The sequence below is a fragment of the Oryctolagus cuniculus genome, chromosome 8 (genome assembly GCF_964237555.1).
Source record: "Oryctolagus cuniculus chromosome 8, mOryCun1.1, whole genome shotgun sequence".
Lineage (NCBI taxonomy): Eukaryota > Metazoa > Chordata > Mammalia > Lagomorpha > Leporidae > Oryctolagus > Oryctolagus cuniculus.
The window spans coordinates 89,920,394-89,944,121 of NC_091439.1; the positions used below are offsets into that span (position 1 = coordinate 89,920,394).

General features: G+C 45.1%; 2 protein-coding genes across 5 annotated transcripts in view; one reads left to right on the forward strand and one right to left on the reverse strand.

Annotated features, from left to right (window-relative positions):
* ART3 (ADP-ribosyltransferase 3 (inactive)) overlaps nt 1-380 on the reverse strand; it is a 116,897-nt gene extending 116,517 nt beyond the window's left edge. For 2 of the 4 annotated variants that reach the window (XM_051819675.2, XM_008267721.4), the window contains exon 1: nt 231-380. The gene's annotated coding sequence lies outside the window, so the exon portion shown is untranslated. The remainder of the gene's footprint in view (nt 1-230) is intronic. The other 2 variants (XM_070047992.1, XM_051819673.2) reach the window with 1 other exon arrangement.
* Nucleotides 381-930: 550 nt separating this feature from the next.
* CXCL9 (C-X-C motif chemokine ligand 9) lies at nt 931-9,860 on the forward strand. The gene is made up of 4 exons (XM_008267727.4): nt 931-2,656; nt 4,001-4,127; nt 5,592-5,676; nt 7,727-9,860. The coding sequence occupies exons 1-4, from the start codon at nt 2,506-2,508 to the stop codon at nt 7,823-7,825; spliced, it is 462 nt and encodes a 153-aa protein (XP_008265949.3). The 5' UTR covers nt 931-2,505; the 3' UTR covers nt 7,826-9,860.
* Nucleotides 9,861-23,728: the final 13,868 nt, after the last annotated feature.

Sequence of the window (23,728 nt, forward strand, 5' to 3'; positions counted from 1 at the left end):
AAAGGGTCACCGCCGCCCAAGGACCTTCCCGAGCCTCGCCCTGCGGCCAGCACGCCACTGACCAGGCCCTTCAGGGGGCATCATCCGCAGCCGGCCCCTCCCCCAGCCTCGTGTGGCCCCTACAAAATGGGCCTCTGCTCGCCGCCGCGGCCCCCTCACCTCCCTGGGCCGCGAAGTTGTGGGAAGGCCCGGGGCCAGAAAGGAGCGGTCCCCAGGAACACAGCCATTACCTTTCTCCTGAAGTATCTCCTCCGCTTCAGTCGGACCGGAGCTGGCAGCGGCGGCAATCAGCAGCTCCACGAGAGGCACGAGGGAGGCGGCTCCAGCTGTAACCTCCGCGCCGAAGAAGGTTCTGGAAGGCCAGGGGACCGGGCATGCGCAGTATGCGCAAGCGTCAGCCCCCGGAAGAGGCTGCAGGGCCTTCGGAGCCAGGCTGCGCCGCACATGCAGGCATCCGACTAAGTGCTGAGACTTACTGTACGGGGCTTCCAGAACCTTCTGTGCTGCACGCTGCTCGGTACTATGCTTAGCCGTGACCTGCATAGACCTTCCTTCTCTAATGGTAGAAGGCACTAGAAATCATAGGATCATAGAGAAAGGTAACATTGACGTGGATTTAGGCTCAACGAGAGGCAAGTGGGGCCATGAGAGCGTGCAGCGGGAGCCTGACCACACGTGGTGTGGAGCTCAGGGAAGTCTTTGAGGGGACGGAGAGATGATGCTTGCATGGTAAGATTACTGGGCAACAGGGTCCGGATTTAGAGCAGGCACAGGGAAAAGGCATGCGCAAACAGCGCGAAACGAAGGAGCGTTGTCCCTTTAAGCAATTGAGAGAAGCCACAGTGATGGGAGCAGAGAATTCTGCAAGAGGAGGTTGGAAAGGAGCGATCATGCTAGGCCTTGAGGATTTCATGCTCTTTTGTTTCCTAGAAAGAATAGCAACGAGCCCTGCGGTGCTTTGCAGTTGGCAGTGCACAGTTGATGTCACCCTTAACAACAACCCGTCAAGTTGGTAACTGATTTTTTTTTTCACATGAGGGAACTGAAGCTCACCAAAATTAAGTATTTTGCACACAGTCGTTAGGTAATGAAACTAGGACCTGATTCCAACCCCACCCTATACATGGTCATAGTCATTACCAAAATTAAGCATAATCACATCAATAAGTTGTACCAAAAATCACCACAAGGGTTTTTTTCCCCCAAAGAAGATTCCTTAATGTTCTATTTAGGCATTAATAATCCATATAAAAACCAGTCCATAATGTGCCATAGAATGCTAATGTCTGTTCTCCCCTTATTGCACAGCATGGGTTCTCAGTATGGTGAGAAGGGGCAGTATTGCTTTAAAGGAGACAAAAATTGATTCTTAGAAGGCTAAAAAATGTTGGCTATTACAGGGATTAGTGGCCCAGCAAGGCTCAGCTCTGCCTACTGAAGTCTTATTTCTTAGTATTTAATTTCTCTCTTTAAGAAGAAATTCAATTTGCATGCCTTAATTTAAATGTATTTTTCCTCAGGAGGCCAGGAGGAGTTCAAAATTCTAAAAAGGGGGGAGGGGGTTGAGAAATGTTTTACAATAATGGAACTTCCATCTCTTGTTGCTCAGCCAGAATCAAGACCACATTTCCTAACTTCCCCTGCAACTAGGTGTGACCACGTGAATAAATAAATTCCGTCCCAGGGGAAGCGATGGACCAGGCTGGGTGTATCTCCAGGATGTATCTGAGAAGTAAGCCCATGTTGTCCTGCCTTCCCACCAACCTGCGCTGAGAAATTAGACATGGTAGCCAGCTACTTTGGGCCATGTGTGTGATGGCAGCGCCCTGGAAATTGTGGTAACACGACAGGATAGAAAGGACCTGGAAGACGTTATGGCAAAGGGCCACATTATAAGCTCTGGTCCACCTGTACAGGCTCTGTCAGGGAGAATAAGTTTCACTCCTGATTAACTACTGTTTATTTGGGTCTGGGTCTTGCAGCTGAGTCCCGATTCTAATTGATGTAACAGTTTAAACAATAATAAATAGTATCAGAATGAAAACAAAATGAGCTTGCCACTAAAGAAAATTACCTGCTTCCTACAGAAATTAAAGTCTTTTAAGTTACAGGGTGGGCAGTATAAGAAAAGATAAATGTAGCTATATTTTTACAAAAGGATGTGGCACAAATAGTAAATGATTTTGAAAAGTCTGGACTTTAATATTTCCTGTATGGAAACCACATTTCCAACCCTGTTGTATGATGTTAGTGTATTCATTATATTACCTGTTTTCAACCAGGTGAGCTTGATAAGGATGCTAAAGTCCACTGCTGTTGCTAGTTTCACATCTCTTACTATAAATTACCCATTTATGTGAAATGGGAATAAAACATGCAGAAATTCCCTTGGATCTGAGAGTAGGGTTTCCCCCAGCACAAAAACAGTGTATGGTTAGTTTAGCTAATCAGCTAAGGACAACAGCCAATCAGAGTTCCAAAGGAAAGTAGATTTCCTAAATAAATATGGTTCCCAAGAGCATGTTTTGTAAAGAGTTTCTCAGGCTTCCAATCCAGTACAAGAGTGACTTAACAGGACTCCAGTCCACCACTATGAAGAAAAGTTGTGTTCTGTTCCTCTTGGGTTTCACCTTCCTGGTTCTGATTGGAGTTCAAGGTAAGGAGTTCTGAATCAGGTTATTAAAGTCAGAGGTGTGAATCACTATAAAAGCCTCTTGGCTCACTGCAGTTCCATGTTTGCATGCATCAGAAGCTGTTTAGTGATGCAGTTGATTTTCCAAAGGTCATAACTTGGACCTGCCAAGTCAAACACTGCTTTATCAGTGTAGGTATGTGAATTCCTGTAAGTGTTCCTTAAATGTTTGTCGGTGACAATGAGAGGACAGACTGTCTCCTAAATTTTTTTTTTCACCTGGATATTACTTTTTGATAAGTATGTCTGTGATTAACCAGTTAAGGAAGCATTCGATAATCAAAGAGGTTATCTGTTTATTGCTTTCGTAACTTAGGCAAATAAGCTTGCTAGAACTCCATTTCCTCATCTGTAAAATGGAAAGTTTGTGGTTAATGTATGTCATTGTAAGCACTGAGTAAATATGCATTGGATGAATGTAAGAATTAATGCATGAAGGTAGTGTATTTTAAACAGTTTGCAAAAGTCTAAATTTTGAATTAAGGCAGAGAAAAGGAAGGAGGATGGGATGTTAATTGGCTATTGTAAGTTGAGCTGTCTGCCCAACACTAACGCTGCTCCACCAAGGTCAGGGAATAAATGGATTTGGAACTTGCTTAAGAAACTTGATCCATGGGACCAGCATTGTGACGTAGCGGGTTAAATCACCGCCTGCGATGCCAGCATCCCATTTAGGCACTGGTTTGAGACCTGGCTGCTCCACCTCTGGTCCAACTCCCTGATAATGCCCCAGGGAAAGCAGTGGAAGATGGCCCAGGTGCTTGAGCCCCTGCACCCACATGGGAGACCCAGAAGAAGCTCTGGGCTCCTGACTTCCACCTGGCACAGCCCTAGCCATTGCACACATTTGGGACGTGAACCAGTGAATGGAAGATCTCTGTCTGTCTCTTCCTCTCCCTCTCTGTGACTCTTTAAAATAAATTAAAAATAATTTTTTTAAAAGAAACTTGATCCATATATGAATTATGTTCCTGTGTTTAACCTGTAATAGGCATTTGTTAAATATTAGGAACGTCTCTTTTCCTCCTAAGAGTGAGACAGTTAAGAGCAACACCTTTGGACTCAGAGAACAGAGCTGAAATCCTTGCAAAAGCCCTGTGGCTTTCTTCTTACTTACCTCTGTGAACCTTCTCTTCCTGATCTATGAAATGGAGGTAATACCTGCTTCGGAAATTTATTGTGATGATCTACAGATACTTGGTAATTAATAGCAATAGTCATGATTAAGTCAAATGTATCATTTGATGGCTCACTTAAGTTGAGAAATTGCCTTCAGCCTATGTGTTCTGCTCTTTCTCTTTCCCACAGGAACTCCAATAATGAGGAATGGACGCTGTTCTTGCATCAGCAGCACCCAAGGGAAGATCCACCTACAATCCTTAAAAGACCTTAAACAGTTTTCCCCAAGCCCTTCCTGTGGGAAGACTGAAATCATGTAAGTAAACTCTCATGCAAACAAGTGCCATATTCGCAGAAACATTAAGTTTCGTGGGATTACTTCCCCTGGAGTGCTTCCTGTTCTGACACCTAAAATTCAGGTTAGGGCTTCCATAAATCTGGTCTATTCCTTTCTTTTCTTCTCCTTAAAAGAAAAAAAAGAATTCCTGACACAGCTAAGAAACCAAGGATAATATACTATTGAAGTGACTCATTTTCATTGCAGAAAATGTGTAATGTAGATAGCTGAAAAGAAATAAATGAAATGACTTAAAATCAACCATCCAGTGATAAATACTAATAACCCTTTGGAATATAGTCTTCTAAATCTCCTTCATTGGCTTTGTGTGTACCACTTTAGAGACTATATATATAAAAATATATAAAAATATATTGTAATATATTTTAGTAATATATTTGATTGTAACTATTATTATGTCATATATAATTATATAATATATTACAAATAATAAAATTATTGTTTAATAATTATATTTGTAAATATGTTTTTATATAAATAATATATAAAATCTATACTACATACAATTTTTTTTGACAGGCAGAGTTATACAGTGAGAGAGAGAGAGAGAGAGAGAGAGAGAAAGGTCTTCCTTCTTCCGTTGGTTCACCCCCCCAAATGGCCGCTATGGCCTGCGTGCTGCACCGATCCAAAGCCAGGAGCCAGGTGCTTCTCCTGGTCTCCCATGCAGGTGCAGAGCCCAAGCACTTGGGCCATCCTCCACTGTACTCCCTGGCCACAGCAGAGAGCTGGCCTGGAAGAGGGGCAACCGGGACAGAACCGGTGCCCAGACCGGGACTAGAACCCAGGGTGCTGGCACTGAAGGCAGAGGATTAGCCTAGTGAGCCACGGCGCCGGCCTATTACATACAATTTGATACTCTGTTTTTACATCGACACCGTAATCATGACTATTTTCTTATGCCAGTAAATCTTCTCTAAATTCATTTTTAATATAATTTTAATGTTCATAATGCATTCCATCATATGAATATATCATAATTTTTATGACCAATGCCTAGTTTTATAAATATATGTTATTTCTAATTTTTGTTATTTTCAAACTTTGGTGGCAGTATTGTATCTTTAATCTTTCCTATTAACACCTTTCTAGAAATTATAGTTACTAGGTTAAGTAATATGCATATTTTAAGTATTTTGATACCTAAATCTTAGATAACACATGGAACAGCTACTCTTGTTCTCTCAGACTTTACAGAGAAATTAAAGAAAACAATCTTTAAATTATTTCTAGAAGATTTGCTGTAGACAATTTTTAAAAATTCACCAGCCTGTTAATCTTGTTTTAGGAAAACATTTTATTATATTCTCAGTAGGTTCATTGGAAAACTCAGAAGATATTGCTACTTATTTTCACTATCTCTGCAAAAAAATATTTAAATTATTAACAGAGAAAAAAATCTTATTGCTATTTCCTTGGCAGTGCCACAAAGAAGGATGGGACTCAAATATGTCTAAATCCGGATTCAACCAAGGTGAAAGAATTGGTAGAAAAGTGGAAAAAACAGGTTGGTAAAAAGAAAAAATAAAGTTTTCTTTCTTTTAGAAATTAACTTTGGAAGACAGAGAATCTAGGTAGTTCAATGTAAGGATATAGTTTTCAAAATGGTGTCATTTTGACTTGTACTGACTCAAATGATATACACTAAGGATACAAAGGCAATAAAATATAGTCCCTTCTGTAGCAGTTGTGATACAACAGGAGAAATAGAAAATAAAGATATGCACAAGATATTGCAGATTATGGAGGAAGGAGTATTAATTTTATTGGCTGAAGGGGTGTGCTGAAAGTATTAGCAAGACTTCTGATATCAAATGCATTGGATCTGGATCTTGAAAGAAAGCGATTCACGAGGAGAGGAAGGATAGCATGACCAAAAGAGTAGAATCACCAGAGAGCTTGCTGTGCTCAGGCAGCCAGAAGTAATAGAACTGGAGTTTGTGTCGCTCCCCCTCTTCGCGGAGGAACGACACAGGACCCTGTGCTGTTCTTTTGTCTGCTCGGCCCTCCCCGGGTTTGCTGCTGGTTCTTCCCGGGTTGGCTACCGTCCCTTCCACCTCCGTGGAAGGGCGGTTCCCCCTGCCACTTTCCCCACTTCGCGGGGGAGCGGCACACCGCCGGCCGGCTCTCTCGGGGGCTGCTCAGGTGTTCCCTTTAGATGTTCCTGGTGCATGTTGTCTCTCTCCTCCTTTATAGTCCTCTTCCACCAATCCCAACTCTGCTACCCACACGCCGAGTACGCTGCTCTCCTCCAATCAAGAGCAAGTCCTGCTGTTTATTGGTTGAACTGGAGGCAGCTGTGTAGAAGCTGTTTCCTCCTCTCCCAGCGCCATATTGTGGGAGAGCAGATGCATAGAATAAGTCTTAATTCCAGTAACAGTCTAGTCTGAGTTGCTCCCCACAGTTTGTGTGCATGGTGTGACAGGACTGAGGTGGAAAAGTAGACCACAATAAAGTGAGAAGATTCCAGCATGGCGCTCTGAGGAGTTGGGTTTAATGAGGGCTGTCTAGTGGTTCACCCACATACTGCTTGTGCAGCTTTGGCAAGTCACCCTGTGCAAACCTCTGCTTCCTCGTATGTAAAAAATGGATGAGGTGGGGCTGGCGCTGTGGCATAGTAGGTTAAGCCTCCGCCTATGGCACTGGCATCTCATTTGGGCTCTTGTTCGAGTCCTGGCTTCTCCACTGCCACTCTGCTAATGGCCTGGGAAAATAGCAGAAGATGGCCCAAGTGTTTGGGACTCTGCATCCATGTGGGAGACCTGGAAAAAGCTCCTGGCTTTGGATCGGCTCCACTCCAAACTACAGCCATTTGGGGAGCAAACCAGTGGATGGAAGACTTCTCTCTCTCTCTCTCTCTCTCTCTCTCTCTGCCTTTCTCTTCTCGGTAACTCTGCCTCTCAAGTAAATAAATAAATAAATAAATGTTTTTTTAAAGATTTATTTGAAAAGTTTGAAAGTCAGAGTTATACAGAGAGAGGAAAGGCAGAGGGAGAGAGGGAGAGAGAGAGGTCCTCCATCCGCTGGTTCACTCCCCAGTTGGCCACAATGGCTGGAGCTGCACCAATCCGGAGCCAGCAGCTTCCGGAGCCAGGTCTCCCACATGGGTGCACAGGCTCAAGGACTTGGGCCATCTTCCACTGCTTTCCCAGGCCATAGCAGAGAGCTGGATCAGAAATGGAGCAGCTGGGTCTCGAACCAGTGCCCATATGGGATGCCGGCGCTTCAGGCCAGGCCATTAACCCACTGTACCACAGCACCAGCCCCTAAATCATTTTTTAAAAGTGGGTGGGGTTAGTATCAACCTCAGAGGGTTGTGGTTGGGGCAGATGGGTAGTAAGCAAGGTTGACTGAGGACAGTAATAAGTCAAAAGAGACTAACAGGGGCAATTAGAAGGCTGTTGCTTCCTCCTCAAAGCAGAGAGACTCAGAGAATAAAGCAACTTCATCCCAATCTTGAGGATAAACAACATAGTCTGGAGAGTGTGAATGTAATACAAGGAGGGAGAAGTTGTAAGATTCTAAAATATTACCTTTTTTACACCCTCTCCTCACAGATTAGCCAAAAGAAAAAGCAAAAGAAAGGGAAAAAACAGCGCAAAGTCAAGAAATCTCTCAAAAAGTCTCAACGTCCTCATCAAAAGAAGACTGCATAAAAACCACTTTGCCAACAAGTATTTTCTTTGTTAGAATCTTTTTTTTACAAAAACTCAGAAATAATTACAAAAGCAGATGCCATCTAATACAGATTTGTTAATTTGACTAGCAAATATTAAGTGTTATGAAATTGTAACTGAAGTTATAAAGTTGATTTAAAAACCTGAGTGTTAAGAATTGATGGATGTCATATTTTTGTTTGTCTTTCCACCCCCACCCATCTGAATTTCATCATGCTCAAGAACATGCTTTTAGGAATGCCTGCATCTGGACAGATGACCACACCACCACATCCCACACACAACAGCTGCCTGGGAGAGTGGCCCAAGGCATCCTGAGTCACAGACTGCAACCCCTGGGGAGTGTTGGGAGGCACATTATTAATCAGTAAGACCCAAGACTGTCAGTGTGCTGGTGAGCCAAGCAGCTTGGAATTGAGCTGGACCCTGCCAAGCTGCCATGGCCATGGGCATCTATGTGCCAGTCAGCCTGCAGGCCTCACACCCAATGCGTCTGGGAGATCCCTGCCCGCTGTCGCTGGGGATCCACCACTGGAGATCACCAGTGCTTGGCCTTTAGAGTCTTCTTTCTGGCTTCTGTGGCCATGTGACTCCATCTTTCCTGCTCAGATGACCACATCATCCCCTCTGGTTCCCCTCTGCTTCAGTCAATGCAGCTCTTTACATCTGCCACAGTTCAGTGCCCACCTCTCCTCCACTGTGCGCCTCACACGCTCGTCCATGGCACTCATGCACCCCCTCTGCTCCTTCCTCATCTTTCCCCCAACATCCCCCGACACACACTCACCCTCGCTCCATTCACTTTCCCAGGCTCAGTTTTTCAAGTCTTGCCTCTTCAATAAGGCACTCTGATTTCATTTGCATCCAGGACCACACAGCGAGCACTTAATTATAACCTAAATAATTTGTATTTGTTTATTCTTTCTTTCCAACTAGATTTTCAGTTCCTAGAAGGCCAGAACTGTAGTTTTTTTTTTTTCTCCTGAATTAGCCACCATGCCTCATAGACTATGGGACTAGGTCGTGAATAACTTCTTAACTGGAGTTGTTACAGGTAGGAGGGCAATTAGAGCATCTTCTCAGAGCAGGTGCTGGCTACTTCCGGCCACTCCTTCTCGTCTAACCCCTGGGAACCTCTTTTCTTCATTATCTTCAGGCCATTGTCATTGCAGGGACCAGGGCATGATGTAATCTCCTTGTCTTATTATGACAGGATGTTGAGTTGGCTTCTACACCAAATAAGAAGCACGTGTTCAGAGCACTGGGATGCTGTGGATTGATTTCATAAACTATACAGGACATCTAGAATCACAGAATCTTCCAGGAAAGGGGACGATAGAGATCAGCCAGTGTCCAATCTCTCCCCATCCAGTTCAAACATTCCTTCAATATCTAACAAGGTGGCCACGAAGACCTTTTTGAAAACTCATTTTAGACAACAGTTGATCATGTTGCAGACTTTTCAAAGTATTGTGGTCATGAAATAGCACACCAGCTTCCATGAGTGTAGGGAACTGAGGATTCCAAGAGCTGGTGAAACCAGCATGTTCTGTTAGCAGGGGCGTGGTGGAAGTCCTGGCAGGCTCCGGGGCTTGGGAACTTCCCTAGCGTGGAAGCTGAGTGAAGTGCACAGCAGAGGATGTCCTAGGCTCACTTCCCTGGCTACTGTCACTCCTGCTGCAGGTGATCGTCCCAAACACCTTTAATCATAAAACTACTTAGCTCCTACTGTGTGACTCCTCTGAAAGACCAAATGTTCCACAATTTGAGAGTCTGTGATCCAGTTACCTGGCATCTCACAAGTAAAGTGGACACTATTACTACTAACCAAACACCATTATGTATCTATGACAGATAGACACTAATCGTTTGTCATTTATAAGTACATTTATATTCTATTAACCAATAGTTTTAAAATCCAAGGCAGTACTGGCACATATACTTTGTACTTTGGTATATTTTCTTTGTTAAAAGATGGTGATATCAATAAAAAGGTCATGAATGAGAAAACAAATCTTGATTTTTTTTGTCTTGAACATGCCCTTCAACTATTGCATATTTAACAGTAGTTCTCATGTATCCTTATTCATTTACTTTTTTGTCTTTTATCTCATAACTTTTTTTTAAAGATTTACTTACTTGAAAGAGTTACAGAGACAGAGGAGAGACAAAGAGAGAGGTCTTCCATCTGCTGATTCACTCCCTAAACGACCACAATTGCTGGGATGGGGCCAGGTGGAAGCCAGGAGCCAGGAACTTCTCCCGTATCTCCCATGTGAATGCAGAGGCCCAAGGAATTGGGCCATCTGCTGCTGCTTTCCCAGGTGCATTAGTAGGAAGCTAGATTGGAAACAGAACAGCTAGGACTCGAACTGGTGCCCATTTGGGATCCTGGCACTGCAGGTGGCGGCTTAACCTGCCGTGCCATAGCACTGCCCCCTCTCATAAGGTTAATCATGTATTGAGATTAAGAACATGTAGGCCTTGAATGAGTACAGAAGAAACATCTATGGAAAATATGACAATGCTGCCTTACAACAATCATTCACTCATATGAGTAATGAGGAATTAAATTTATTGCCTAATCCTTAAGAGTAACACTATTCCAGGAACCAGGACTATGGTTTAACAGGTAAAGCTGCCACCTGCAGTGCTGGCATCCCATTTGGGCACTAGTTCAAGTTCCGGCTGCCACTCACATGGGAGACCTGGAAGAAGCTCCAGGCTCCTGGCTTCTGATCAGCCCAGCTCCAGCTGTTGCAGCCATTTGGGGAGTGAACCAGTGATGGAAGACTCTCTCTCTCTCTCTCTCTCTCTCTCTCTCTGCCTCTCCTTCTCTCTCTGTGTAACTCTGCCTTTCACATAAATAGATCTTTTTTAAAATAAAAAAAGAGTAAAACTGATGAGAAGATATAAGCCCAAGAAATTACAAATTTCCTTGTTTTGATCTTTGATCTCTTTTTTAAAAGATTTATTTATTTGAATGTCAGAGTTACACAGAGAAAAGAGAGGGAGAGGGAGAGGTAGAGGGAGAGGGAGAGGGAGAGGGAGGGAGAGGGAGGGAGAGAGAGAGAGAGAGAGAGGTCTTCCATCCGATGGTTCACACCCCAGTTGGCTGCAACAGCTGGAGCTGGGCTGATCAGAAGCCAGGAGCCTGGAGCTTCTTCCAGGTCTCCCATGTGGGTGCAGGGGCCCAAGCACTTGGGCCATCTTCTACTGCTTTCCCAGGCCAGAGCAGAGATCTGGATCGGAAGAGGAGCAGCCGGGACTAGGACCAGTGCCCATATGGGATGCCAGCACTTCAGGCCAGGGCGTTAACCCACTGTGCCACAGCACCGGCCCCTTGATCTCTTAAAATTATATATGTCGCGATATTATAAAGCCTGAAGTAGTTATGTGGTGGTATTATTCAAGAGTCCAGGAAATAAACCTGTGCTGGAGGTATTACGCAGTTTGGAAGCTCCTAGAAGGTAAAGACTAGGTAGAGAATATCAGCCAGTACAGTTGGGGCACACTCGAGAGGCTGGACAGGTGTGATTGGGCAACATACAGCCACTAATGGTGGACAAACATCTTTAGAAGGGCCTTACCCTAGGAGACAGCAGGTTGCTGTGGAAAGAGCTGATTCTGGCCCGGCGCCGCGGCTCACTAGGCTAATCCTACGCCTAGCGGCGCCGGCACACCAGGTTCTAGTCCCGGTCGGGGCACTGGATTCTGTCCCGGTTGCCCGTCTTCCAGGCCAGCTCTCTGCTGAGGCCAGGGAGTGCAGTGGAGGATGGCCCAAGTGCTTGGGCCCTGCACCCCATGGGAGACCAGGAAAAGCACCTGGCTCCTGGCTCCTGCCATCGGATCAGCGTGGTGCGCCGGCCGCGGCGGCCATTGGAGGGTGAACCAACGGCAAAGGAAGACCTTTCTCTCTCTCTCTCTCTCTCACTGTCCACTCTGCCTGTCAAAAAAAAAAAAAAAAAAAAGAGCTGATTCTGGATTCTGAGCTGCCTGGATGAGAACCAGAGACCCACTACGTACTAGCTCTGTGACCTTGGTTCAGGTGTTCCCTGTGTGTGTCAGTGTCCTCCTTCAGGACTGGCGTGAGGAATGGGCTCAGCGTAGAGCCCCATGCATAAAAAGGACTGAATCTTGGTGGCATACACCTCCGGCCACCACCACCCCTACCTCGGCGTCACCTTCCATGCCTCAGAGGATGTCCCACATCTCTCACACAGAGTAACTCCTCCAGGACTATAAGGATTCATGGAAGGACTGAGACCAGAACACTTCTTCTGTTACTCTGTCTCCATGTCTTGTGATCCTAGGTTTTTCCTGTGCCACCTCAGGAGCCTCCTGCCTTCCCTACTGCCTATTTTTCTCAACTTTTCTCTTGCAACCCTGCCATCCGTGACAGCCAGATTAGTGCTTTTAAAGAGTGACTCACAGAATACCACCACTTGCTTAAAATCCTGCCATTTAGGATAAAATGACAACATATCAGAGCCTTCCAGTGCCCCGAGGAGCCAGGCTCTGCCTACTTCTTGGACTGTGCTCCCTCCCACCTCCCTCCTCCCTCCACCCTGCCCCTCACTCACTGAGTCCCAGCCTCACCTGTCTCTCAAGTACACTGATTTCATTTCCTACCCAGGGCCTTTGCATGTGCTGTTCCTGGATAGATCAACCTGGATAGGCTGAGAACTACATTTCCGGGTGTCCCTATCCCTGCGTTTCTAGGTTAGGGTTAGCCAAAGGGGACCTTTTGTGAGATCTGGAAGGCAGAAGTGAAGGAGTGACCGTGAACCGTGGTTAGACGTATGGACAGACACAGTGGTATCCGCTGGATCCCAGCTTGTTCCTGCTGTCTTCCTCTGAGTTCAGCTCATCTCTGCACCTGCTGGCCTTGTAATCACCAGTGGTTCCAGGTCCTCCACCTGATGCTTGGCAGTCGCCTGACAGAGGCAGCAGTTACCTTGAAACAACAGCTACCTGTGGACCCTAACAGTCCCCTTTTGGCAACAAAGCACACTTGGTTTCTTGGATTTTCGGACTTGTCCAGCTGTCCCAGTGCTGCTGATGGACCAGTCAGTGACTTTCACCATCTTTACTATCTTTTTCAGACTTCCTCATCTGGGTAAGATTCGATTCTTTCTTTAAAAACGATTTATTTTCATTTGAAAGTCAGAGTTATGGAGAGAGAGGGAGAGACAGAGACATGAGAGAGAATCTTCCATCTGCTGATCCACTCCTCAAATGGGTATAATGGCCAGGACTGGGCAGGCAGAAGCCAAGAGCTTCATCCTGTCTCCCACATGGGTGGCAGGAGCCCAGGCACTTGGGGTTATCCTCTGCTGTTTGCTCAGGCCATTAGCAGGGAGCTGTATGAGAAATGGAGTATCCAGGACTCAAACTGGTGCCCATAGTGGTTGCCGGTATTGCAGGCAACAGCTTACTCCCCTGCACTACAACGCCGGCCCCAAGATCTGATGCTTACAGTCAATCTCTCATCCCGTGATATGATGTGGCTCTGTTCCCTACTACACCTTTGCCTAAAGTGCTCTTCTTTGCATGGCTGTTCAAATCTCATCATTTAGGTTTCCGCTTAACTGTCCCTCACAGAGTGCCTTTCCGGTCATCCTTAGTAAAATAGCCACCCTCTCCACATGCACTCTCTGTTGTAGTGGTTTCCAAAAAATGTCATGTGTGCACCCTGGCCAGGGTGAAATGAAAATAATTATACCTTCTAGGTTTTTGAAAAAAATAAGAACTGGAGAAAAACTATGAATGTAAATTCTGGCCATTGACACGGCTTAACTCAGGGTATCTATGAGGTGACCATGCGTCACGTGCTGACTTCCTGAGACAACAGGAGGACGTCCATACCTGGGAGAGATTGACACGTGCCCTCACTCAGCCACTCACTTCCTGCAACTTGTCCATTTACCTGTGCACAGTTAACTGGACTTAAGGATTATAAAACAGAATGCTGACCAATCTATCTTTATTTATTATAAGATAGAGTGTCTTTTTCTTTCACAAAATGGACACATGGTTTTAAAAGATTCCTACTAAGAAGTTCAAATGGAAGATAATAACACATTAACAAAAAAATCAAATGCACACATATGGCATGTCTGTTCTGTCTAGAAATGTACATGATTTTAAAAGCCTAGTGGTTATAATTTGTTTCATTTTCTTTTGTCACAGAGACAATGATAAAATTCATCATAATCTGAAATTATCTTTTTATTTTAGTTTTTTTTTAGCTTTTAGCAGATTCCATATTGTTCATAGATACAATTCTTAGAATACAATGATATTCCCTCCCTCCATCCCTCCCACTTTTTTTCCTTCTCCCTTTCTTTCTTAGTTTTTGAGATAACATAGTTTTAATTTACATTACAGTCAAAAGCTTAATGCTCTACCAAATAAAAAGTTTAACAAGTAAAAGTAAAAAATACCCTAGTTACTGGGAACATAGGCAAGGGCTATAAACAACAATCAAATGAATAAACAGCCATTTCACCCATCAGAAATTATCTTTTCAAAATATGTATGTAGCAATAGGGGCCAGTGCTGTGGCATAGTAGGCTAAGCCTCTGTTGTGGCACCAGCATCCCATCTGGGTACCGGTTCAGGTCCCAGCTACTCTTCCAATCCAGTTCCCTGTCATGGCCTGGAAAAGCGGTGGAAGATGGCCCAAGTGCTTGGGCCCCTGCACCCATGGGAGAGACCTAGAAGAAGCTCCTGGCTCCTGGCTTCAGATGGGCACAGCTCTGGCCATTGTGATCATTTGGGAAGTGAACCAGCATCTGGAAGACCTCTCTCTGTCTTTCCCTCCCTCTGTCTTTAATTCTACCTCTCAAATAAATAAATAACATTTTAAAAATGTAAGTAGTTATTTCCTACTCCCACCCACCCACCCTGCTGCACCACAGATTTGAATTCCTTGATGGCAGGAACTTGGTTCTTTCCACTACTGTATCCCAAGGGCCTAGAGCAGTGCCTTGCTCTTAAGAAGCATTTAATATATATATATATATATGTGTGTGTGTGTGTGTGTGTGTGTGTGTATTTATATATATTTAGTTGACCAGTGTATACCTCCCCCTAAGTTTTCTCCCAGGTATTTTCCAAATCAATTTCAAATCATTCTTCTAAGTCATCTAAATTTATGCTCAGTTCTGCCTTCAGATTGGCTCATCCTCTTCTGTTTACCCACCCTACCACCTGTCCCCAGCTGTCTGACTCCTGCCCGCCCATGATTCAAGTTCTTCTTTTTTCTATTGCTCCATCCCAGAATGCTCCTGGCCACATTGAAATCCATCCCCTGTGACTTCCATGTCCTAATGTGACTTTAAGAGTTGTTCTCTGATTAAAACTTTTAAATTATTTTGCCATAACAGAAAATTGTTTGTACTTTCACAAAATGTGTACATTGGAACAGTTGGTAAAAGACTCAGTAAAAATTATCTAATGTGGCCAGCGCCGCGGCTCACTAGGCTAATCCTCCGCCTAGCGGCGCCGGCACACCGGGTTCTAGTCCCGGTCGGGGCGCCGGAATCTGTCCCGGTTGCCCCTCTTCCAGGCCAGCTCTCTGCTGTGGCCAGGGAGTGCAGTGGAGGATGGCCCAGGTGCTTGGGCCCTGCACCCCATGGGAGACCAGGAAAAGCACCTGGCTCCTGGCTCCTGCCATCGGATCAGCGTGGTGCGCCGGCCGCAGCGCGCCGGCCGCAGCGCGCCGGCCGCGGCGGCCATTGGAGGGTGAACCAACGGCAAAGGAAGACCTTTCTCTCTGTCTCTCTCTCTCACTGTCCACTCTGCCTGTCAAAAAAAAAAAAATTATCTAATGTGTAAACTGTACTAAAGTTAAATGGAAAGGGAAAGCAAGGTAGCACCTCTACTGACGGGGAGTTAATTAGAGCCTAAGTCAGCACCAGCCAGATCACTTGAGGCATTTTGATAGTAAGTTATTTTAAAGTTCCCAGGGAGACTTTTGACCTTACATTTTGAGGATGTGAGTAAGTCACAAAGAAAAAGTCTAAGCTGTGAATAAGATCATGAAATACGGCAAATTAGTGAAGGACTGGAGGAAAAAGAGTCAAGTTATACACGACTGTTAGTCAAAATTTGCTATAGAGATGCAGAAATCTTACTCTTTGGCTATAATGTTTGGTTTTACTGCTTCAAGTTGACTGTTTTAATAATTTTGTTTTTTACAGAAGGAAAGAATCTCTGGTAGCTCCACCTCCGGGGTACAAGACCTCAGCCTTCTGTGTCCAGAATAAGGAACAAATTGGCCGTGTGCCACCAGCTTCCCTTAAGCGTCAAAGTAGACCTCCTGAACTTCCTCAGGAGGAAGGAACTAAAAATCGAAAGATTAAAGGAGACATGCCAAAATAAATTGTGAAATAGAGAAGAGAAAAAGCTTTGCTGCTTAAAAAAGAAATGCTACTATCAGGCATTTCCCTCAGCGTTTGACCCCCGCGTGCCACACTGGAGTACCTAGGCTTGATTCCTGCCTCTGGCTCCTGACTCCAGCTTCCTGCCAGTGCCAACCCTGGGAGGCAGCAGTGACAGCTCAAGTAACTGGGCTCCTGCCACCCACAAGGGAGACCTGGATTATGTTCCTGGCTCCTGGCTTCAGCTGTGGCCTAGCGCTGGCCAGGTTGGGCATCTGGGGAGTGTACCAGTGGATATGTTAGGGTCCAAAAAAGCCCACCGCCCAAGGAACGACTCCAAGAGACTTTTTCTCTCATGCAACCAGCAAAGGGTTAAATTTATTGATCCAACATGTTGGGGCCCTCTGACAAGGACAGAGGAGCCGTGAGGAACTACAGCATAGGGTTTACAAAGGCAAAAACCGCAAAATCGGGAGGAGGAAGAGAATACACGGTTGCTAAGCGGTTGCTAAAATCTTACAATCAGCAATTATGATTTTAAGACATAGACAAATCACATCTTCATTATTAGCCCAGGTAACCCAGGTGCAACCTTTCTACTTTTAAGCTTGAGCAATCATGCTAGGGGGTTTTTGTGCATTGCCAAGGGTGATGTAGTGCACTGCTATTGTCCGACTATTTGAGATCATAGTTTCAGACCAGAGTCTCACGGTGGGGGGGGGGGGGGGTGCTTTCCCAGAATGCAGTCTCAAGTGCTCCAAAATGGAGTCCCTACTGTTAAGGTGCTACTTTACTCTGTCTTATTTTCACAGCTGCACCAGGAAGGTTTAAACCTGTAAGCTTAAGCTTAACTTTTTACACCCACACATATACAATTTTAACTCTTCAGATAGGAGCTGTCTCTCCTTGCCTCTCTCTGGCTCTCATTGTCTCTTTCTCTCCCCCTCTCAAATAAATAAATAAATAAATAAAGGCGAGAAAGAAAGAAGGGTGGGTCAGAATCACTTTACAAGATTGAAAACAGCAGGCTTTATTTACCTCAGAACGGGTATCTCTTGTTCGGAGTCTTTGATCACGGACATTCTGACATGGGGATTTTCACAGTATGGAAGTTACAACAAAAATGGACAAAATTTCTCTGAATAATAAAGAAACAGGAATGTTCTCTGGCAGCCAGGGAGGATGCTGGGCTATGAAGAACAGCAAAAAGAGAGGCAGTGGAGGGAGGTGAAGAAGGGGAGGGGCTGGAAAACTGGCCACAGGCTGGAGTGAAGGCAAAGAAAACCACTGAGAAGTTTCTTGTGGGGGGATGATCACCTTTAAATAGTGCCGCATTTTATTCAATTCCAAACGTGGGCCTTTCTCGGACCCTCTGGAAATACCGGAAAAAGTGTGGGTCTCCTTGTAGTTAGTGGACTAGAGGTTCAGATCACTTTCCTTGGCTACTGCAGAGAACATCCTTCAACCAAAAATGGCTGTTCAGCGGCCAGGGGCCGGTTAGATGCAGCACGATCAGCTCCCCTCAGTTTGCAAGCTGAGGCCACACTCCAGCTGGGCGGCCTCTGGCCAATGTCTGTGCTCAGGAGGCGCATCTGTGCCCAGTGCATGAGTCCTCGAGTTTAATCGGGATCTCTGTGTTGGGTTGCTTAACACCTTGTCAGACCTGCTTCCCCCACTGCTCCCAGTAAATCTCTGGCGCACCTGACTCTGGCCCAGTGATGGCCTCCCACAGAACCTAACTGACCCAGGTTACATAGACTATGCTTCTTACTTTCAGTCAACAAATATTAGCTGTTGTTATCCCATAGTATTTCCTATGGCCACCAACATAGACTTTTAGCTGGAAGAAACTCAGAGAAGGAAGTACAAGCAAGGGCCCAGAAATCAAAACCAAGGTTGCCCTGGTTCTGCTACTCATTGGCTGAGTAGCCTTGGACAAGTCTCGGGGCTCTGCTGGCAGTATCCTCAACTGCAGAGTAAAACACAAGAGACTATGATACCCTAAGTTTCCACCAAAACATTATCCCATTTCAGCGTTCTGTCAGGACACCATAGTTTTGGCTTCATCAATACCCAATGTCAGCTGGTGCCACGGCTCACTAGGCTAATCCTACGCCTGCAGCACCGGCACTCCGAGTTCTAGTCCCGGTTGGGGCGCCGGTTCTGTTCGGGTTGCTCCTCTTCCAGTCCAGCTCTCTGCTGTGGCCCAGGAGTGCAGTGGAGGATGGCCCAAGTGTTTGGGCCCTGCACCCCATGGGAGACCAGGAACAAGCACCTGGCTCCTAGCTTCGGATCGGCGCAGCGCGTCGGCCATAGCGGCCATTTGTGGGGTGAACCAACGGAAGGAAGACCTTTCACTCTGTCTCTCTCACTGTCTAACTCTGCCTGTCAAAAAAAAAAAAAAAAAATACCCAATGTCTTACCTTGGCTACTTCTCACAACACTGCTCCCTGCACTCCTTTAGATATGTTTATATTTTAAAATAAACTTCTATAAAAACTAGTTTAAGATTGACAAATTTGAGAAGACTGATTCTCTGGTTTTAGGTGATTTTGATTACAATGAGATGACTCCAACAGGGGTTCATTCTTTCTTTATTCCCTATCAAAGGCAATAGGAAGCAGTGTCCAGGGAGTTCCCATGGTACTCTATTCCTCTGCCTAAAAATGAGATTCTCCAATTGTCCACTTATCCCTGGATTCCTCAGGTTGGAGGCAGCCAACAAAGATAATGGTTTTCCCTTAGTAACTGAGTCCCTGAGGATGTAATAACTAGAAGAACATTCCAGGGAAAGAGAGAGAAGTGTTCTGATCACTTTTGTTTATTTGCTAGAAGAAGTTTTAGATCCCCAAGGTCATCTCACTACAACTCATGTCATTTGGGTTACAAAGGAACAGGATTCTTCCTAATATTTCATAGAAATTTAAAAAAACAAGCAAATTGGTTAAAAGGCAAAAGAATAGGTAATTTATAGATGTTACATATTCTCTCCCCTTATTGCTTGTAGGTACTTCAAAGACATATTCATAGAAATGAAAATAAAAGGTAAGTTTCTTTGTGCAAAATAAATGTTAAATCCACGCATAGTTGTTTGTAAATTCGTATTATGAATTTCCATGGACTTTCCGAAAACTTCTTGTAACTTATCTTCTTAAAAGGAACTCAGAGATTCCTACATATGTTGCTTTAAAATTAAAACATGCTAGTCATAGCCTATTAAAGCTCCCAGATAGAAAAATCATATAGTGGTATGAGAGAATCTTGAATCCATGATAGAAATTTTCATGATGGATTCCTATAAAAATTAAAATCAGGAACACCCAAATGCAGCCACATTAATAGTTCTTCCGTAGTCTAAATTAATCTAGCAGTAACAGCTGATTTCTCAGAATAAGGCAGTGAACAGCATCAGGTTCATCTGCCATACCCAGAAATTCAGTAAAAGAAAAAGGACAAGCCCTTATTTATGTTATCTACAGGAGATTAATCATTGCTGTAATGTGCAGTAGTGTATCTATAAAGCTCTTGTTATTCCTTATCTCTCTACAAAAATCATTAACAACCTTTCAAGGCCAACTAAAACATTACCACCCTAGATATACACTGTACAGCATAGTATATATAATCAGAAGTACTATATTATGCTTTAAACAAAAAGGTAGCTCTCATGCTATTAATAGTACACACTCAGAGAGAGACACAAGGGAACTTTTGGAGGTGATGTAGAGGTCTATTACCTTGATTCTTATGGCTGCATAAGTGCATGCAAATGTCCAAACTGTGTGCAGTTTATTATATGCCATAGTATAATAGAGCTTTTCCTGAGAAATAACAAAGTACAGAAACAAGCATTATCACCCTTTGAAATTTTAAGTGTAAAGACATAGAAAATAGAAACCATTAATGGTTTTTGAGAAACACTTATTTTATTTATTTTTTAAAACTTATATTTAATGAATGCAAATTTCATAGGTACCACTTTAGGAAAATAGTGGTTCTTCCCCTGACACCTGCCCTCCCACCCCCACTCCTGTCCCAACTCCTGTTCCCTCTCCCACCCCATTCTTCATTAAGATTCATTTTAATTAACTTTATATACAGAAGACCAACTCTATACTATACAGTATATATAGTATATATATATATAGAGTTGTATTTTATGTATAGTAAAGATTTCAACAATTTGCACCCCCTACACACACACAACGTATAAAGTACTGTTTGAGAATAAGTTTTGCAGTTAATTCTCATAGTACAACTCACTAAGGACAGAGGTCCTACATGGGGAGTAAGTGCACAGTGACTTCGGTTGTTAATTTAACAATCAACACTCTTCATTTATGACAACAGGAGAAACACTTATTTTAAAGACTTGGCTGTGGTAGTTTAAAAAAAAAAGAAATTACAGAAAGATTGTGGAACTCGTCCCCAGCAAGCCTGGAGTTGACAGATTTGTCCAGAAGCAGGTCCAGTTGTCTTACTGTCCACCAGAGGGTAAGAAATAGATGGGCTGTGGGCAAAGCTCACAACGATGAAGCTGCAAAATGAAGGAAGAAAATGAATGCACAGTTGAAAATTAAATTAGCCTTTAAAAGACTAAAATTGCTTCTCTATCAATTGTTTCCAGCTTATCCAACAGTATGTTTCCTGTTGAAAAGAAAAACATGAGCTCCCTCCAGTGGATCATCTAAGAATTTTTTAAAGATTGTTTACTTTGAAAATCAGAGTTACAGAGAAGGAAAGAGAAAGATTTCCATCTACTGGTTCATTTCCCACATGGCTGCAAGGGCCAGTGCTGGACCAGGCTGAAGCCAGGAGCCAGGAGCTTCATCTTGGTCTCCCACTTGGGTGGCAGAGGCCCAAATACTAAGGCTATCTACCACTACTTTTCCCAGGCCTTTAGCAGGAAGCTGGATTGGAAGTGGAGCAGCCAGGCCTCGAATCAGCACCCATATGGGATGCTGGCATCTCAGGAGGTGGTGTAATCTGCTAAATCACAACACCAGCCCCTCATCTGACAATTTTTAAAAACAATGTATTTCAAATATGAAATGACGGACACAAGACTGGCTTTTCTGAACACAGTCAATATCCTGGTTTCTAATAAAAGAGACAATAACTAGAATTCACATGCTTGTCTCGGATATCCAAGATACTTCAAGTTCTTGCTTTAATAAATCACACAATTGAAGAACTGGAAGAAACTTACTTATTTGAGAGGTAGAGTTACAGACCGTGAGAGTGAGAGGGAGAGACAGAGAGAAAGGTCTTCCTTCTGCTGGCTCACTCCCCAAATGGCCACATCGGCCGGAGTTTGGCCAATCCGAAGCAAGGAGCCAGGTACTTCTTCCTGATCTCCCATGAGGGTGCAGGGGCCCAAACACTTCGGCCATCCTCCACTGCTTTCCCAGGCCATAGCAGAGAGCTGGATCAGAAGAGGAGCAGCCGGGACTAGAACTGGCGCCCATATGGGATGCCGGCGCTACAGGCAGAGGATCAGCCCACTGCGCCACGGCGCCAGCCCCCTGGAAGAGCTTTTAGAGATGAGCCATCTAATCCATTCATTCCACGGATGTTAAGGGATCGCCTACTATGTGCCACACCTTGCTCCAAGTGTTGAGAACAAAACAGGAAGTCTTCCTTATTTTAGTGTTGATATTTTAGTGTTGGAAAGACTGACACTAAACAACTAAACTAGTAAATAAATGATGTGCCGGGGCTGGTAGGGATTATGGAGAAAAAGGAAGCAGAGCAAGAGAGTGTGGGGTGGGAAGCTGGGAAAGGCATCATTAACAGGTTGTCACTGGAGCAGAGACCTGAAGAAAGTGAGCGAGCAGGACGAGTGGTCTTCCAAGCTGTCGCTCCCCCATTTCGCAGAGGAACGACACAGGACCCTGCGCTGTTCTTTTGTCTGCTTGGCCCTTCCCGGGTTTGCTGCTGGTTCTTCCCGGGTTGGCTGCCAACCCCTCCACCTCCGTGGAGGGGCGGCTCCCCCTGCCACTTTCCCCGCTTCTATGGAGGAGCGGCACACCACTGGCCGGCTCTCTCGGGGGCTGCTCAGGTGTTCCTTCAGATGTTCCTGGTGCATGTTGTCTCTCTCCTCCTTTATAGTCCTCTTCCACCAATCCCAACTCTGCTGCCCACACGCCGAGCATGCTGCTCTCCTCCAATCAGGAGCAGGATCAGCTCCTGCAGCTCATCAGTCAAATTGGCGAGAGGCAGCTGCGTAGAAGTTGTTTGGTCTCTCTCTCTCAGCGCCATATTGTGGGAGAGCAGATGCATAGAATAAGTCTTAATTCCAGTAACTTAGCCTAGTCTCAGTTGCTCCTCACACAAGCAAAGACAGCAAGTGAAAAGGCCCTGAGCCCTGACACATTCAAGACAGCTGGGAGCCAAGTGTGCAAAAGGGACAGTTATGGGGTCTACCTCTATCGGGGCTCCCCTCCCAGCCACAGTGGCAGGAGATCTCTGACTAAGACAAATGTGGACACTAATCCCACGGCGAGGGCTGCCTGCTCATGACAGAATTGTCTCCTAACTGCATCCCGTTGGGGTTAGAGTTTTGTTTTTTTGTTTGTTTGTTTTGTTTTGTTGTTGTTTGTTTTTTTTTTTTTTTTTTTTTTTTTTGGACAGGCAGAGTGGACAGTGAGAGAGAGAGACAGAGAGAAAGGTCTTCCTTTGCCATTGGTTCACCCTCCAATGGCCGCTGCGGCCAGCACGCTGCAGCCAGCGCACCACGCTGATCCGATGGCAGGAGCCAGGTACTTATCCTGGTCTCCCATGGGGTGCAGGGCACAAATGCTTGGGCCATCCTCCACTGCACTCCCTGGCCACAGCAGAGAGCTGGCCTGGAAGAGGAGCAACCGGGACAGAATCCGGTGCCCCGACCGGGACTAGAACCCGGTGTGCCGGCGCTGCAAGGTGGAGGATTAGCCTAGTGAGCCGCGGCGCCGGCCTGGGGTTAGGGTTTTAACACATGAACTTTGTGGGGACACAAACCTGCAGTCCTTAACAGCCTTCCCTGCCACTGAAGGACTCCAGCTGCTGCCTTGAGTAAGAAGGGAGCTGGAGGAGTCCCCGCAAGGCTCTGTCCAGCCACTACATAGATGTACATGGTGGGAAGATTCTGGGGACCCCCCAAGGCTGATTATCAAACTTGTGTCCAGGAGGAGGGAAGGAACCGCTGTGTCCAATGCTGCAGGTAAGAGAAATAATGAAAACTTATTTGTCGGGGCCGGCACTGTGGCACAGCGAGTTAAAGCCCTGGCCTGAAGTGCCAGCATCCCATATGGATGCTGGTTCTAGTCCCGGCTGCTCCTCTTCTGGTCCAGCTCTCTGCTATGGCCTGGGAAAGCAGTGGAGGATGGCCCAAGTCCTTGGGCCCCTGCATCCATGTGGGAGACCCAGAAGAAGCTCCTGGCTCCTGGCTTTAGATCAGCTCAGCTTCAGCTGATGTGGCCAACTGGGGAGTGAAGCAGCAGATGGAAGACTCTCT

What these genes read in the sequence shown, in the direction of transcription:
- CXCL9 (XM_008267727.4), top strand. Translation starts at nt 2,506, where the DNA reads ATGGTTCCCAAGAGCATGTTTTGTAAAGAGTTTCTCAGGCTTCCAATC. An exon ending in GGTTCTGATTGGAGTTCAAG is followed by an intron (nt 2,657 to 4,000) that starts GTAAGGAGTTCT and finishes TCTTTCCCACAG; the next exon opens with GAACTCCAATAATGAGGAAT. An exon ending in TGTGGGAAGACTGAAATCAT is followed by an intron (nt 4,128 to 5,591) that starts GTAAGTAAACTC and finishes TTTCCTTGGCAG; the next exon opens with TGCCACAAAGAAGGATGGGA.